This window comes from Sceloporus occidentalis, unplaced genomic scaffold (genome assembly GCF_023333645.1).
Source record: "Sceloporus occidentalis isolate IW3139 unplaced genomic scaffold, rSceOcc1.0.p SCAF_6, whole genome shotgun sequence".
Taxonomy (NCBI): Eukaryota; Metazoa; Chordata; class Lepidosauria; order Squamata; family Phrynosomatidae; genus Sceloporus; species Sceloporus occidentalis.
Window position 1 is genome coordinate 41,473,388 of NW_028316986.1, and position 13,852 is coordinate 41,487,239.

Below are 13,852 nucleotides of genomic sequence, written 5' to 3' on the forward strand. Positions count from 1 at the left end.
AATTTTATTGGTACCGTACATTCTTGACTGTAAGTCAATCTCATGTATAAGTTGAGGGCAGGTTTTGGGGCCAGAATTATGGATTTTGATATGACCCATGGTCAAGGGTAGTAAAAAAGGATGTAAAGGATGAAGCAAAGGAAAATGATGCAATTGATCTTAAAATTTTTTGACAGGCATCTCACCCTAAAGCTGGATGGATGAGATAGTAGAGAGAGTTAATGCTTCTTGGTGCTCTCACCTTTTATCAGGGCATGGCTCCTTTTTTGATGAGCGTTAAAGTACTTACATTGACCCTGGATAAGTCAACCCAGTTTTTTGGGGTCAATTTTTAACTAAAATTTCTAAACTTATACATGAGTAATGTACACTACTCCCTTCTAAAAACATCAAGGCACATATGCACTTTTAAAGAACCTTCTGCTACTTGAATGAAGACAGATTTCAAATTTAAAAAGTCATCCAAGTTAATATAGTTGCTAATCTCACAATTTCAACTATGCTTTAATTAACTTATGCAAACAAAACTGGGTTTAACATTTAAGAGAACTCTGGGCTATAGCCCTCTATTATGAGTTTACTTACAAAAACTATGTATCATTCAGGCAGCTTTGCTACTTCACTTAAGGGCCAAAGATGCAATTAGGATATGAGGTTTCATGACTTACCAAGCTTAAAAAGAGCCATTTCCTTACACTCTAAACAATCTGTCTCCTTCTTGCTTTACAGACTACTTTGTTAGCTATGATCCACTGCTTGCCTTCCTGCTGATCCTTGGCAAAGCTTTAAACCTATCAACTTGCCACTTAAATTAGCATGTATGTCAGTCTTAAACAGATTTCTTGAATAATTTAGGTGCTCTGAGAAACATGTGATAGCTGGATATAGATAAGGAATAAGCATCTAGAAACAGTAAGAATGTGAATAGAGGCCATGAAAAGATGGAAAACTTAATTCTTTAAATGCTGGAGTGTTATGCAGTTGTTGAAGACAAGATACATGAAAACTAAAGTTGTATCTCCATCACAACACTGAAAAATCATGCAACATAAACCCCTTTCCTACCCTTTTGATTTACTCCACTCTATCTTTAGAAACTGACTGAATTTAATTTTTTCCTCTTTACCTTTCGTGTTTGTAGCACTGAACATTGCCATTTCCTGTTTCAGGGCACAAAGAGAAGCTTCCCGCACTAGGGCAGAAAGATCTGCTCCCCTATCAAAATACAAACATACAGACAGTCATTTTGGAATACAATTCCTCACAAAAATGAATAATGTAAAAGCAACAACAACAGCAGCAGTAGAATTTATGTTGACCAATATAAAGAGCGCAGTTTCATTAAGACTTTCCTCTACAGAGCTTTAACATCAATCTGTAGGTATTTAAAACACTATCCTTAGGATGGGCAGATGATGCTGACAACTGTTATCATTCATTCATATCTCATTACTCCACCCCAAATGAGACTCAAGGTAGCTTACAAAGGTTGACATCCTGTTAAGGAATTCTGATGATTTAAATTGGACTTATGCCACTGCAACAAACTTTTACAGTTGTTGCAAAGGCTGGAATTCTATCCTGATAATGCAATGGCAAAATCCTCAACCAATTCACCTTATAAGCAGTACAGCTCCTCCCAACAAAGCCATTTCCATGTTTTTGGACAGGGGAGGATGAGAGGGATACATTCAGCTATTTTCTTGTAGCTGAATGTGCTGTAAGGACATCATCTGCATAGAGCTTGCAAGCATTCCCAGAAATCTGCAGATGCCAGTAGCAGCATACCCAGATACAAGAAAATAGCTGAACACATCTCTCCCTCTCACCAATCCCTGACAACACAGAAATGGCTGTGTTTAAGAGGAAGGCTTCTTCACTTACAAGGTGGTTGTTGTTTTTTTTTAGTAGCACTGGGAGATGATGCTATGGAGACTTAGCTAAGTGATACACATGCCTCTTGATGTAGGATCTCGGCCAAATACTGATAAAAAGAAATACAAAAGTAAAAACATACATGAAATTATTGCTATAATTCAAGCTATCTTTACAATTAAAATCATTCAAAGCAAATCCATCAAAAGACAAAAATAAAAGTCAACAAAAAGCTCACTGTTAACAGTGCTGACAGTCAGTTCTCATTACAATGTGAGAACTGAAATTTTTTCACCTGCTGATGTAAGGACAGCAAGATGGAAATCATCCTAGCTTCCCTGGGGATGGAGTTCCAAAGCTTGGGAGCAGTCACAGAGAAGGCCCTTTCCTGAGTTCCCATCACACCAGCCTATGAAGGTCGTGGGACTGAGAGAAGGCCTTACAGGACAAGCAGGCTCATATTGGAAGATAAGACAGCATGGATCTTATATAGCACATAAGGGTTTATAGGTCATAACTAGCACTTTGAAATGTGCATGGAAAAGGATCAGCAATCAGTGGATCTGTTGCAATGTGCAGGTTATATGCTTTCTGTAGCCAGTTCTAGTTAATAATCTGGCTGCACCTTTCCCAGCTAATTAAAGTTGCTGAGCACCTTTCAAAGTCTGCTCCACATCGAGCATATGAAGTCATCTAAATATGATGTAACTAAGGCATGCATCACAATGGCCAGATCAGACATTTCCAACCTTGGCTGCAGCTGGAGCATCAGATGTAATTATGCAAATGCATTCCTGGTAATTGCAGAAATGTGTACTCTTGGGGAAAAGAAAAAAGTAGGAGCTTCATCTCACAACCAAGCCTGAAGCCAGAATGAAATGAATCTAAAACTGAGAATCCTGGAACTCAGAACTGACCAAATGCTCTACTATCTTCCCCAAAAATGAAATACTGGAGACTGGCCAATACTTATCCAATATGGTGGAATCCAGGAAATGTTTTTTTCTCCAGTAGAGGCCTTATAATGGCCTTCTTTAGGCATGCTGGGGCCTTGTTGTACAGAGGCACCAACCAATTCCATGACCTCTGAGCCAGTTCTCCAGCCTATTTAATACATAGCCAGTCTTCCCTATCCACAGATTGAAACATTCACATCTTGAAAATATTTTTTTAAAAAATCCAAGAAGCGAATGTTGATGTTGCCATTTTTATAAGAGACACCTCCTTCAGTGGCCATTATATTTAATGGGACTTGAACATCCATGGATTTTGATATCCACGGGGGGTCCTGGAACACTAGGAAGAATAGTTGTGTGTAGTTATATAACTAGATATATTCTTTTCCCTCTCTCAGGGAACATAAAACATGGCTGAATCTTATGGATAAATTTAGGGTTTTTTTACACTTCCTTGAACAGAGAGATTTTATGTGTGTAGAAGATATTAATGTGGAAAAAATGCAAAAAGCTAAGAACATGCAGCAATATGTTTAACTTTTCACTAATGAAAAAGCAAAACCACAGAAGAATACTAACTAAAAGTAAAAAAAATTCTAACAGAAAGCAATGAAAAATAATCGGAGGTGGTGATTTATAACTCACGTATAACAATCACAGCAAGGATTGCACGCAATTTCTTCAAGGTCCACATCAGTGTCAAGCGGGGGTCGGGTTCCATCCTATAGAAAGTGATAAGAAAGAAGCAGTTTAAATCAGTGGCTTTCAATCTTTGGTGCTCCAGATATTTTGGACTGCAGTTCCCAGCATCCCTGACCATTGGAGCTAAAGTCTAACACATGGGCAGCTAAAAGTAAAACAATCTGGTTTAGAGACATGGGGGCATCCCATGTTATTATCCACTGAACATTTCAAGGTAGTATTCAGTCCACAGTTTTCTGGTATCCAAACTGCATGTTCATCATCAGTTTACTATAGTTCCTGTTCTTTTATTGCCAAACAATGTTTAAGTTTCAGAGTACTACAAGCTGGCTAGGCTATGGCACTGATAGCTAGTTAGCTTTCAATGCCTAACTCTTGGATTCAGATTAGAAGGTTAAATTTAAAGTTTTCTTGTAACTGGTTGCACTGGAAAGCTGGGTTTTGTGAAATGACTCACTAGTTTTGTAATCATCCAATGTCCTCTAGGTGTTTTTGAAACTGGGTTTAAACAAGAAAAAACATGCTGTAGGGGGAAAAACCCAAAGCTTCACAAAATTAATATGCTTATTGTCATCTAAGCCAGAGTGACTCAACAATTGGTCCTCCCTAGGTTTTAGAATGCAACACTCAAGCTCCAGCCACCACAGACAATGATCAAAGATCTTGGGAGCTGAAGTTCAAAAATATCTACAAGACCAAAAGCAGAGAAAACTAATCTAAACATTACTACATACTAGATCCTGATGGCATGAATGAGTATGGCCCGGACTCAGTACTATTTGCATGTAAGATCAATCCAAACAAAGCCTCAAGCTTGCATTCTTTATTCTCTCTTCCTGCCATATAGTTGGAAGACTCTTCGTTGTTGCTGTTGTTGCTGTGTGCTTTCAAGTGGTTTCAACTGATGGTGAACCTAAGGTGAACCTATCATGGGGTTTTCTTGGCAAAATTTGGTCAGAAGAAGTTTACCACTGAGGTTTGCCCCTGAGGCTGAGAGCATGTGACTTACCCAAGGTCACCCAGTGGGTTTCATGATCAAGCAAGAAATTAAACCCTGGTTTCCAGAGTCATAGTCCACCATCCAAAACATTACACCATGCTGGCTTATTATATTCATTCATATCCTCCCCCCCCCCATCCCCAATTTCCCAGTTTGAGACTGAAGGCATCATATAACAATTAAAGCAAACATAGAAAAGTTCACAGTATACCAAGGTTGAAGAGCAATTAAACTACCAAATAATTAAAAAATTGAAAAGCACAAACCATTAAAGTAAAAAATAAACATGAATGAAAAAAAATCCCAACACTTAATACCAGGCCCATCGTTCTATCCAAAATACAACTCTTAAAGACATGCTGGAAGAAATAGTCCTTCATCTGCCTGTGGAAAGACAGTTGAGGATGCCAGTCTAACTGTTCTGGGAAGAGAGTTCCAGAGTCTGGGAGAAGCCACAGAAAAGGCCCTTTCCCACCTTCCCACTGGGTGCGCCTGTCAGGCAGGGACAGAGGGACAGGCTTCCAGAGAAGATCTCAAAACAAGGGCAGGTTCTATGGGAAAATATGGTCCTTCAAATAACCTGGACAAGAGCTGCACAGGTCATGACCAGCACACTAAATTGTGCCAAGAAACAGACTGGCAGCCAATGGAGCTATTGTAACAAGGTCAGTCAGTGTGTGCTCCCTGTAGCCAGTCCCAGTTAACAATCTGGCAGCAGTTCTTTGCTGCAGATCTGAGTTGTTGTTAAGTTTGAACTGTACACTGTGGCATAACACAAACCAACTTTAAAACCTGAATTATTTTGTTAGTTTGAAATAAACTTTGATTAGTTAAACAAATGAACTCACAGCCAGATGGGAAAAACGGGATAAATGTGCACAGCCTATGACTTCATGTGGCTTGTTTCAGCTTGTGAATGTAGTGCTAAATCCTGGCTAAAGAAGCTGTACGTTGGATGATCATTTAGTTGTGGATACAAGGAACAGAGTGTTATCATTCACATGGAAAAGGAAAATAACAACAGAGTGCCCAACAGTAATGATAGCAGTTGTAGGTGATCCTGAAGAAACCTCATAATGTGGTAGAAGTCACGATGCAGTTTGCAGAATACCTCCACATTGGCTAATAAATGCTACTATTATAGCTGTACTTACATATCCTTGCGCCATTCATGAATGGAGATAACAATACAGGATAATAATGGTGCTGTGGTCAGAATGTTGGACTGAGGACTTCCAAATAACAATAATTTGCATGACTAGGCATTACAATATCTGACTTGGTATGCATGCAGGTATTGTTTCAGGCAATACTTAAAATCCTAATACCATTGGAAGGAATTACAATAGACTGTAAGGATGACATCATGAAGAAGTTGGATCTGGCTACCGTGACACTTGATTACATCCCATTTGGACTATTCTAAGGCAGTGGCATCATTAGGAGGGATGAGGTGGTGTGGACCACACCGGGTGACACCATAGAGGGGAGTTTCACTGGGGGGTAATAGTATACCCTGGGGGAGTGGGCATCCCGGTGAGGGAGAGAACAGGCTGGCCCAGCGTCATCAGGGGCTAGCCTGAAGATAGAGGCTCCTCCCTCCATAACTGTTATCTTTCGGCCGGTGAGGGAGAGAATAGGCTGGCCCAGCATCATCAGGGGCTAGCCTGAAGATAGAGTGCCCTCCCTCCATAACTGTCATCTTTCGGCCTGTGAGGGAGAGAATAGGCTGGCCCAGCTCCACCAAGGGCTACCCTGAAGAAGAAGAGCCCTCCCTCCGGTCCATCTGCCTTGGTCCAGACCTCAGAGGGAGAGAAGAATGCTGGACCTGATCCCTCCCTCCCTCACCATTCCCTTCTCCTTTTGTGTCGTGTCTTTTAGATTGTAAGCCTGAGGGCAGGAAACTGTCTACAGTCCGTCCTCGCCTTACGTGGGGGATCCGTTCCGGATCCCTCCGCGTAAGGCGAATTCCGCCTATGCTCGAGCCCCATTGGAAACAATGGGGCTCGTGCGGGGCGGCGCGGGGCGCAACGGGCACGCGCACCCATTCAATTGAATGGGACGCGCCGCCCCTTCCGCCCCGCAGCTTGAGCGCATATGCTCAAGGCTGCGTATGGCACGCCTGCGTATGGCGCGAGCGCGCTGTATTATCCCCTCTGTTGTAAACCGCTCGGATTCCCAGTGATTGGGCGGTATATAAAAAAATAAAACCTATTATTATTATTATCTGCCTTCCAGGTCCTGCGCAGCCATCGCCACATGGGACTTGGAAGGACAGGGATGGTGCTGGTTGCCTTCCAGGTCTTGCGCAGCCATGGCCACACGGGACTCAAAGGCTGGGGAGGGGGCTTCTGAAAGGGCAGAACACCCCCCATCTTGGTGCCGTGACACCATTCTACACATTGTGGCAGTGAGGTGTGAGGAGTAGCCTTTTGGCCCTGCCTCCTGAATCCCCCCTCCACACACCGGGGAACATGGCTGTTATGTGCTCTATGTGGGGTTGCCTTTGAAAACTTCAGTGGGTTCTAAATGCTGCAGCCAGGCTGTTGACTGGATTGACTACAGGGATCATGTGACTCCCCTGTTTAAACAGTTGCACAGATGTTTGTTTATGGGCATAATTCAACATGTCAGTTTTGACCTATAAATCCCTAAGTGGCTTGGATCCAAATTATCTGAATGACCATATTTCCTATACTGTGCGCCCTTATTTTATGCGGGGGATCTGTTCCGGACTCTCCCGCGTAAAGCAAATTCCGCCTAGACTTGAGCCCCATTTAAATGCATGGGGCTTGTGCACGTGGCGGCTTGCACACGCCATGGGCATGCACTCCATTGTTCCCTATGGGATGTGCCACCCCTTTTCCCGCGTGGCTTTAAGCATATGCTGAAAGCCGCGTATGACGCAAGTGCATTCTACAAGCCAGCCTGAATGCTAAGATCAATAGGGGAAGGCCTTTTCTTTCCTTTTTCTTAAAATGGAGATCTGCTTTATATAGTCAATTTTGTACTTAGATGTAAAGAGTATAGGGGCATCTTCCTGGCTGTGTGTGCGCTATAGTGTCTGATCTCTCACTCTCCCCACTTTTAAATTTGAGAAAGTTAAGAATCCTTGGTTGTAAACTTTATGTACACATCTATTTTGGAATATGTTCTATTGAACACATTGATACTTATTTGTATTCACCTTGTGTTTTATCTGTGCAGACAGTGGGCATCATTCTGTAGTTTGCATTTGAAACAAGTGAATTAATCTACTTTACCAAATAAAACTGAGTTGGAAACTGTGTGGCTCTCCAGATGTTGTTGGACATCAACTGGCAACATTCATGACTAGGGGGAATGGCTAATGTTGCTGGGATTTACATTTTAACACAGTAGAATGCAGCACATTTTCCACACCTCATTTAAAGAGAGGAGATGCATCTAAGACATTTAAGTCCTGACTGGTTACATGTGAACCACTGAGAAGAGTATTAAAAATGTTATAAAATCCAATCCTCTAGTTTACTGGAACTTGTGAGAAGATGTTCAGCAAATAACTTTTGTACTGTATCATCTTTATGTCTTCCCTTTTATATGCAAACATTACTTTTTCTATGAGACAGAAATCTATTTTTTTACTTTACTTTTCATATCAAATATATATATAAAAAGCCGCTTCTACATTATGTATAAAAAAGGGATTATTGTAATCACAATAATCCAAAACAAGCAAATACAAAATATAACTTCCCAATGTATTCTCTATAACTGGTCCTGATACATCATGTTATTTAAGAGTCTTATTATTTTTTCCACTTATCAAATATATTTTATTGTTATGTTCTACATTAAATATCTATAATTATCACTATAAGCATTAAACAAGTTACATTAATAACATTTCTACCATACTAAAAGTTTGCCTGGATCTTATCAGTTCACTTACACTTCTCGTCTTCTACACCGCTATCCTTTATTTCCACCTTTGTGAACAAAATGTAACTATCGGAGACCATTCATCCTCCACTTGTTTTTTTATCTTTGTTGTTTAGAAGAGCTGTAAGTTTGTCCATCTCTATGATATCTGATAATTTCAGCAACCACTCGTCTATGCTTGGTATGTTTTTGCTTTTCCAGTTCATCCTCGCAGCTGTTATTACATATAATAAAATGCGCCAATATTTTCTTTCAATCTGAAATTCCAGAAATCTATTATTTCATATTTCTTCTTCCAGATCAAAATGTATTGATTACAGAGCTATACATGTTTGAAGCCTAATCTAAGCTTAAAAGAAAAATATAATTTTATAATTCATGCCTACTTGATACTTAATTGTAGACAAAATATTCACAAGGAACATTAAGATGGAAGAGAAATAAAGAGCTTGATTGTTTTTATTTCAAAAATCAAATCTTGATTTTGCCATTTTTTAAAAGGGATGGCATTTTGCTACACCATTATATATAATCGAACTTGAACACTCATAGTTTTTGGTATCTATTGGAGGGGGGGGGGGGGGTCCTGGAGCCAAATTCCAGTAGATACCAAGGGCCCACTAAACAAAATATTCAAAGGCAACGTGAGTACACAATGCTCCCCCCCCCCCAATTCTTACTTTAGTGATAGTCTTTAAAATGGCAACACGATCCATAGGTGGCGGCAGACCTACATACAGCGTTTTATCCAATCTTCCTGGGCGCAGCATCGCTGGATCAATAATATCTGATGGAAAATTGTATTATTCAGACTTTGGATATAAAACTAAAAGAAGAGAAGGGCAATAAAGTATACCCAGAAGGTATGTAACAGGAATGTTATAAATGAAAAACTAAATTTTGAAAGAAATGAACAGCACCTCTAGCAGCATAGCTTACCAAATTTGTATATATTTTATACACTGAGACAATTATGTAAATACCTTTCTCCTTGATTGCTAAATTATGTGTTTATGCATGCAATATTAGGTGGATGAGTTGATGCAATCCTTGAACTCACACATTCTACCTTATGGCATCGTTGGAAGGAGATCAGAAATATCTGCTTTAATTTTAGATGGAACAAAGTTTTGTGTTAAGACTCTATACTGTGTTTAATCTAAAGTATGGGTTGGTAAATACAAGTTTTTAAAATAACCATAAAAGGCAAACATGTGACTCCTAAATTCAAGAGGTGTCGTTCTTGTTTCTTAATAAGTAATTTATGTTTGAAATAGCCTATTACGCTCTGTCCTTTAGCTACCATGAGTCAACTGGTGCATTTACTTTATGCTAAATGGTCCTAAACTTTTGGTCTCTCAAATGTTGTTCTCCCTTTTAGATAGCAACAGTACTTTTTGGCTAAATTAAAATTGTCCAAAGTATTAGAATAATAGAATCATAGAATCCTAGAGTTGGAAGAGACCACAAGGTCCATCCAGTTTAACCCCCTGCCATGCAGGAACTCTCAATCAAATTGCTATCTACTTGTTAAGCAAAAGATAAGAATCATGGCATGGTGATAGTACAAGAAACCAGAATGCTTCTGCTACATTTTTCAGAACAGTATCATGAAAGGATAAATTTTATACTGCTGAATATTGTTCTAATGAGCAGCCTCACCTGTTTTTTTTTAAAGTCAGATATGAGGTAACCACAACAGACAGCCTACAGGTACGTTCTGCTCAATTTCTGTCTTGCCAGTGCTGCTACATCATTCTTCCATCAGTGCAACAAAAAGGGAAAAGGCAGGCTAAACATGCACAAACATACAGACATGCCTTTCACTTGAGTAAGATTACCAATCCACTGAGCCATTTGCTCCTATCCTGAAATCCTTTTGAGATACACTCATTCTCAGTCTTGAAAGTGAACAAAGTCAATATTCTCCAAGATGACTTGACCATGAAGAACAAGAAATACTTGCACATCATGAAGAAGAAATACAGATCTGCACTGGTAGAAGAGAAGGCCTCTTGCATCCAAACCCTTCATTTCAATTAAGACCTCCTGTGAAGACACACCCAACTAAAGGTAGTGGCAGGTTTGGGTGTGCAACGCCGGTACCTTGGTGAGATCAAACTCTTCTACCCAAAAAGGCTCTGATGCTGAATGTAAAGTTCAAAAAGGGGAAAGTTTAATCTGAAGAACAAAAAAAAAAGTTTTCTCCTCCCCAGCTCTAGATAACTTGAAATAAAAGATACTTTACAGACTTTCAGCAATCTCCAGGGTGTTATCTTTCTGGGTCTGATCTTGGTTTGATCTCCTCTCAATGGAGCTGGTGCAGGGTCTTTCAGCTCCTGAATTCTTTGTCTTGAAGTAGGTAACTAATTTCTGGTAACTGATTTGACTAACTTATTCTTGGTAACTAAAATCGGCTAACGTGTAAGAAATGCCCTTTCCGGCTGTCTGGGCCTGTTTGCCACCAAAAGACAGCTCTCTGCCTGCTCACAGCAAAGCCTGCTCCAAACTAAAAGCCTCTAGCTACAACAGAGCATGCTGGGAAGGGGCAAACCAAACCTGGAAAAATGCAGGGGATCGATCCTACAGCTCCTCCCACAACTAATACAATGAACATTTCCTACACTAAAACATACCATGGCCTGAACCAATATGAAAGAAAATGCAGGGGGAGATTCAAACAGTCCTGGCTGGACATCACACTCCCCGCTCAAAATTTCAACGAAATTTTGCAACCTTATGGCCTATCTTATCCATTTATACATCAAATCAAATGTTGTATCTAACACTGAACAGGGTAACTAATTCTGACAAAGGTCTTAGATACTTGACCACTTTGTATTTGCTTATAGTTCTTATGGTGGCCTTTCATGGTAGTGTCTAATTACCAAAAGAGCTACATGTCTATCTGCTGATCATTGAGATGATTTCGATTTGCTGCTCCCAGGTCGGCTACCTTTGCCTTCATCTCCTCCTCCCTCTACAGTGGTTTCCTCTTCATTTTGTGAACGGGCCAAGTTGGCTATGGCATCCATTTCTTCAGGAGACTCCCTTTGGTTTGTGTTGGTCTAGGTCACAACCATGTTGACAGCAGCAGTTTTTGACCGAATGGTATTCCACAATATTCTCTACAGCTTTTGAATAATGAGAAGACTCTCGCACCACACGTTTAAAATATTCCTATCCACTGGATGAGATACGGATAATGTCAACGGAGGCTACCCTTTTGGGGATGATTCTCCAGTGAGATGAAGTGCTCGAGCATGAAGAATGGGTGTACCATGTGCTCTTCACTCCCTGCTCTTCTTTCTGAGAAGTGTGCATGGGATTCTTCCAAATGTCATAGTCTTTGCACAGCTTGCCACATTTGTGGCAACGAGCCTCATCATTCTCAGACTCATCAAGATTGGACATGTAAGAGTCAGCGTCACAGGGATAGAAAGAGTCATCCAGCTCTGAGTTAACCTCTGGGTTCTCTGTTGATTCCAATCCATTGTCGTGGTTGATGCTTAGTTCTTCACAGGGTATTTTATTCATCAGGTTGGACTTCTTGATCTGCATAGACCACTGGAGAGTCTCATCACTGAGCAGACAGAAGCGGACTTTCATCTCAACAGAGAAACTGTCATCCTTATTCACATGCGCCTTCTTCTCTATGTCATCATTGACTAGGGAATGGGCCAACTCCCCAGCTTTAGAGTGCGGACAGTTGCGTAGAAATGGAACACCATTCTCCGAGGATGTCGTTAGGCCATTTGTGGAGGATTTTCCTGATGACCAGGAAAACCTTGCATCACACTCTTTTTGGTTTTCAGTCCGAAGTTCATTTCTCGGTTTTCGCCTTTGCTATTGCTGCTGGATCGGGAAGCCAGGCCAGGCAATTTCTCTGAAGAGTGTTTCCTGGGGTTCTCCTTCACCATTGGCTTGAAGGGCTCCCGGCCGACACAGACCATCACGTTGGGACAATGTAACACAGCTTGCATGCTGTCAATCTTTTCTGGCTTTTGTGGGTGAGTTACCTTATGGTATGGCAGGAACCATTATTCTTGGGGTTCAGTGCACAAAGGAACTCTTTCAGCATAATTGCTTACAAAAAAAATCTTCAATGAACTGCACAATCTGTTCCTTTAAAGTGAGATCTTTGAGCATTCTGTTTCTCAAAGCAAAAAGCCTTTTTCCAGCAAGTTGACAGTTGTTAGGCAAAATTGGTCGGTCTTTTCTAAAGGGAAGAGGTGCCATCCAGCTCCCTTCACTATTTTGAACTGTTTCTAGGTTCATTATTTCTAGGAACTGCCCTAGGTTTGTTAATTATAAGCATGTTCTGTTTTTTGTATAAATCTGTTATCAACTGATTTGTCTCAAATCTTTCTGATATGTTTGATTGGTTGTCCTTAGCACAATGTGTTTTCCTCCCACCTTTCTGAGGTTATATACTTTGAAAATCAGGTGAAAAGCTATGGAACCTCATCCCCAATCATGGGAAAAAAATGCATTTACAAAGTAACATCAATTTTCTTTGCATGTGGTTCATGGACTCCCTGAAGCCCATCTATATATCTAAAGTTAAGAATTCCCACTACCTCCTTAGCAGATCTCCTCTACTTGGTTTGGTTCTCAACAGCAATTTTATCTTGCAATCTTGAAGGCCTAGTCTTTTCACTCCTTTTCACATCTCACTCTATCATTCTTGTTCTGTGCTGGAACTCACTTCCCTACATGTTTCTTTTGGTAATGAACACTGACTGACACATTAGTGCTATAAGATAAGCTTCACAGGTGGTAAATGATGCAACAGATGGTACACAGCAGAGAAGCATCCTTTTGCTGATGGGGCCCAGCACTCCCTCACAGTCATTCTACTCAGACTATTCCCAGTTCATGACCCAACTGAATCCCCACAGCTAGTTGTATGGGGAACCTGGGCTGATATGCACCCCCTGGGCAAGGCTGAAACCTGGTGGGATGAGTCTCGTGATTGGAATGTAGAAATAGAGGGATATAACCTTTTTAAGAGAAATAGGCCAAACAGGAAAGGAGGAGGAATAGCACTATATGTCAGAGATATTTACACCAGTGAAGAGATCCAGGACATCAATCATGGAAGCCAGGTGGAGAGCGTCTGGATAAAAATTAAAGGGCAGGGAAACAACAAGGATGTTATTGTGGGAGTCTACTACAGACCCCCAAGTCAGACTGGGGAATTGGATGATGTCTTTCAAGAACAGATGACCACACATTCAGAAAGGAGAGATGTAGTAGTGATGGATCAACTATCCTGATATTTGCTGGAAGGCAAACTCAGCCAAATCCTCAAGTTCTAGCAAATTCCTCACTTGCCTTGGAGATAACTTCATTGTCCAAAAGGTGGAAGAAGCAACAAGGGGGTCAGCTATTTTGG

General features: G+C 40.7%; 1 protein-coding gene across 5 annotated transcripts in view; it reads right to left on the reverse strand.

Moving 5' to 3' along the window:
- Nucleotides 1-13,852, reverse strand: part of NVL (nuclear VCP like) — a 64,574-nt gene that overhangs the window by 7,589 nt on the left and 43,133 nt on the right. For 2 of the 5 annotated variants that reach the window (XM_089529400.1, XM_089529403.1), the window contains 3 exons: nt 9,135-9,241; nt 3,477-3,553; nt 1,127-1,215 (listed from right to left, as the gene is read on the reverse strand). In XM_089529400.1, coding sequence (XP_089385526.1) covers nt 1,127-1,215; nt 3,477-3,553; nt 9,135-9,241 — 273 coding nt within the window. Of the gene's footprint in view, nt 1-1,126; nt 1,216-3,476; nt 3,554-8,464; nt 8,712-9,134; nt 9,242-13,852 lie in introns of those variants that run through there. The other 3 variants (XR_016281695.1, XR_016281696.1, XM_089529402.1) reach the window with 3 other exon arrangements.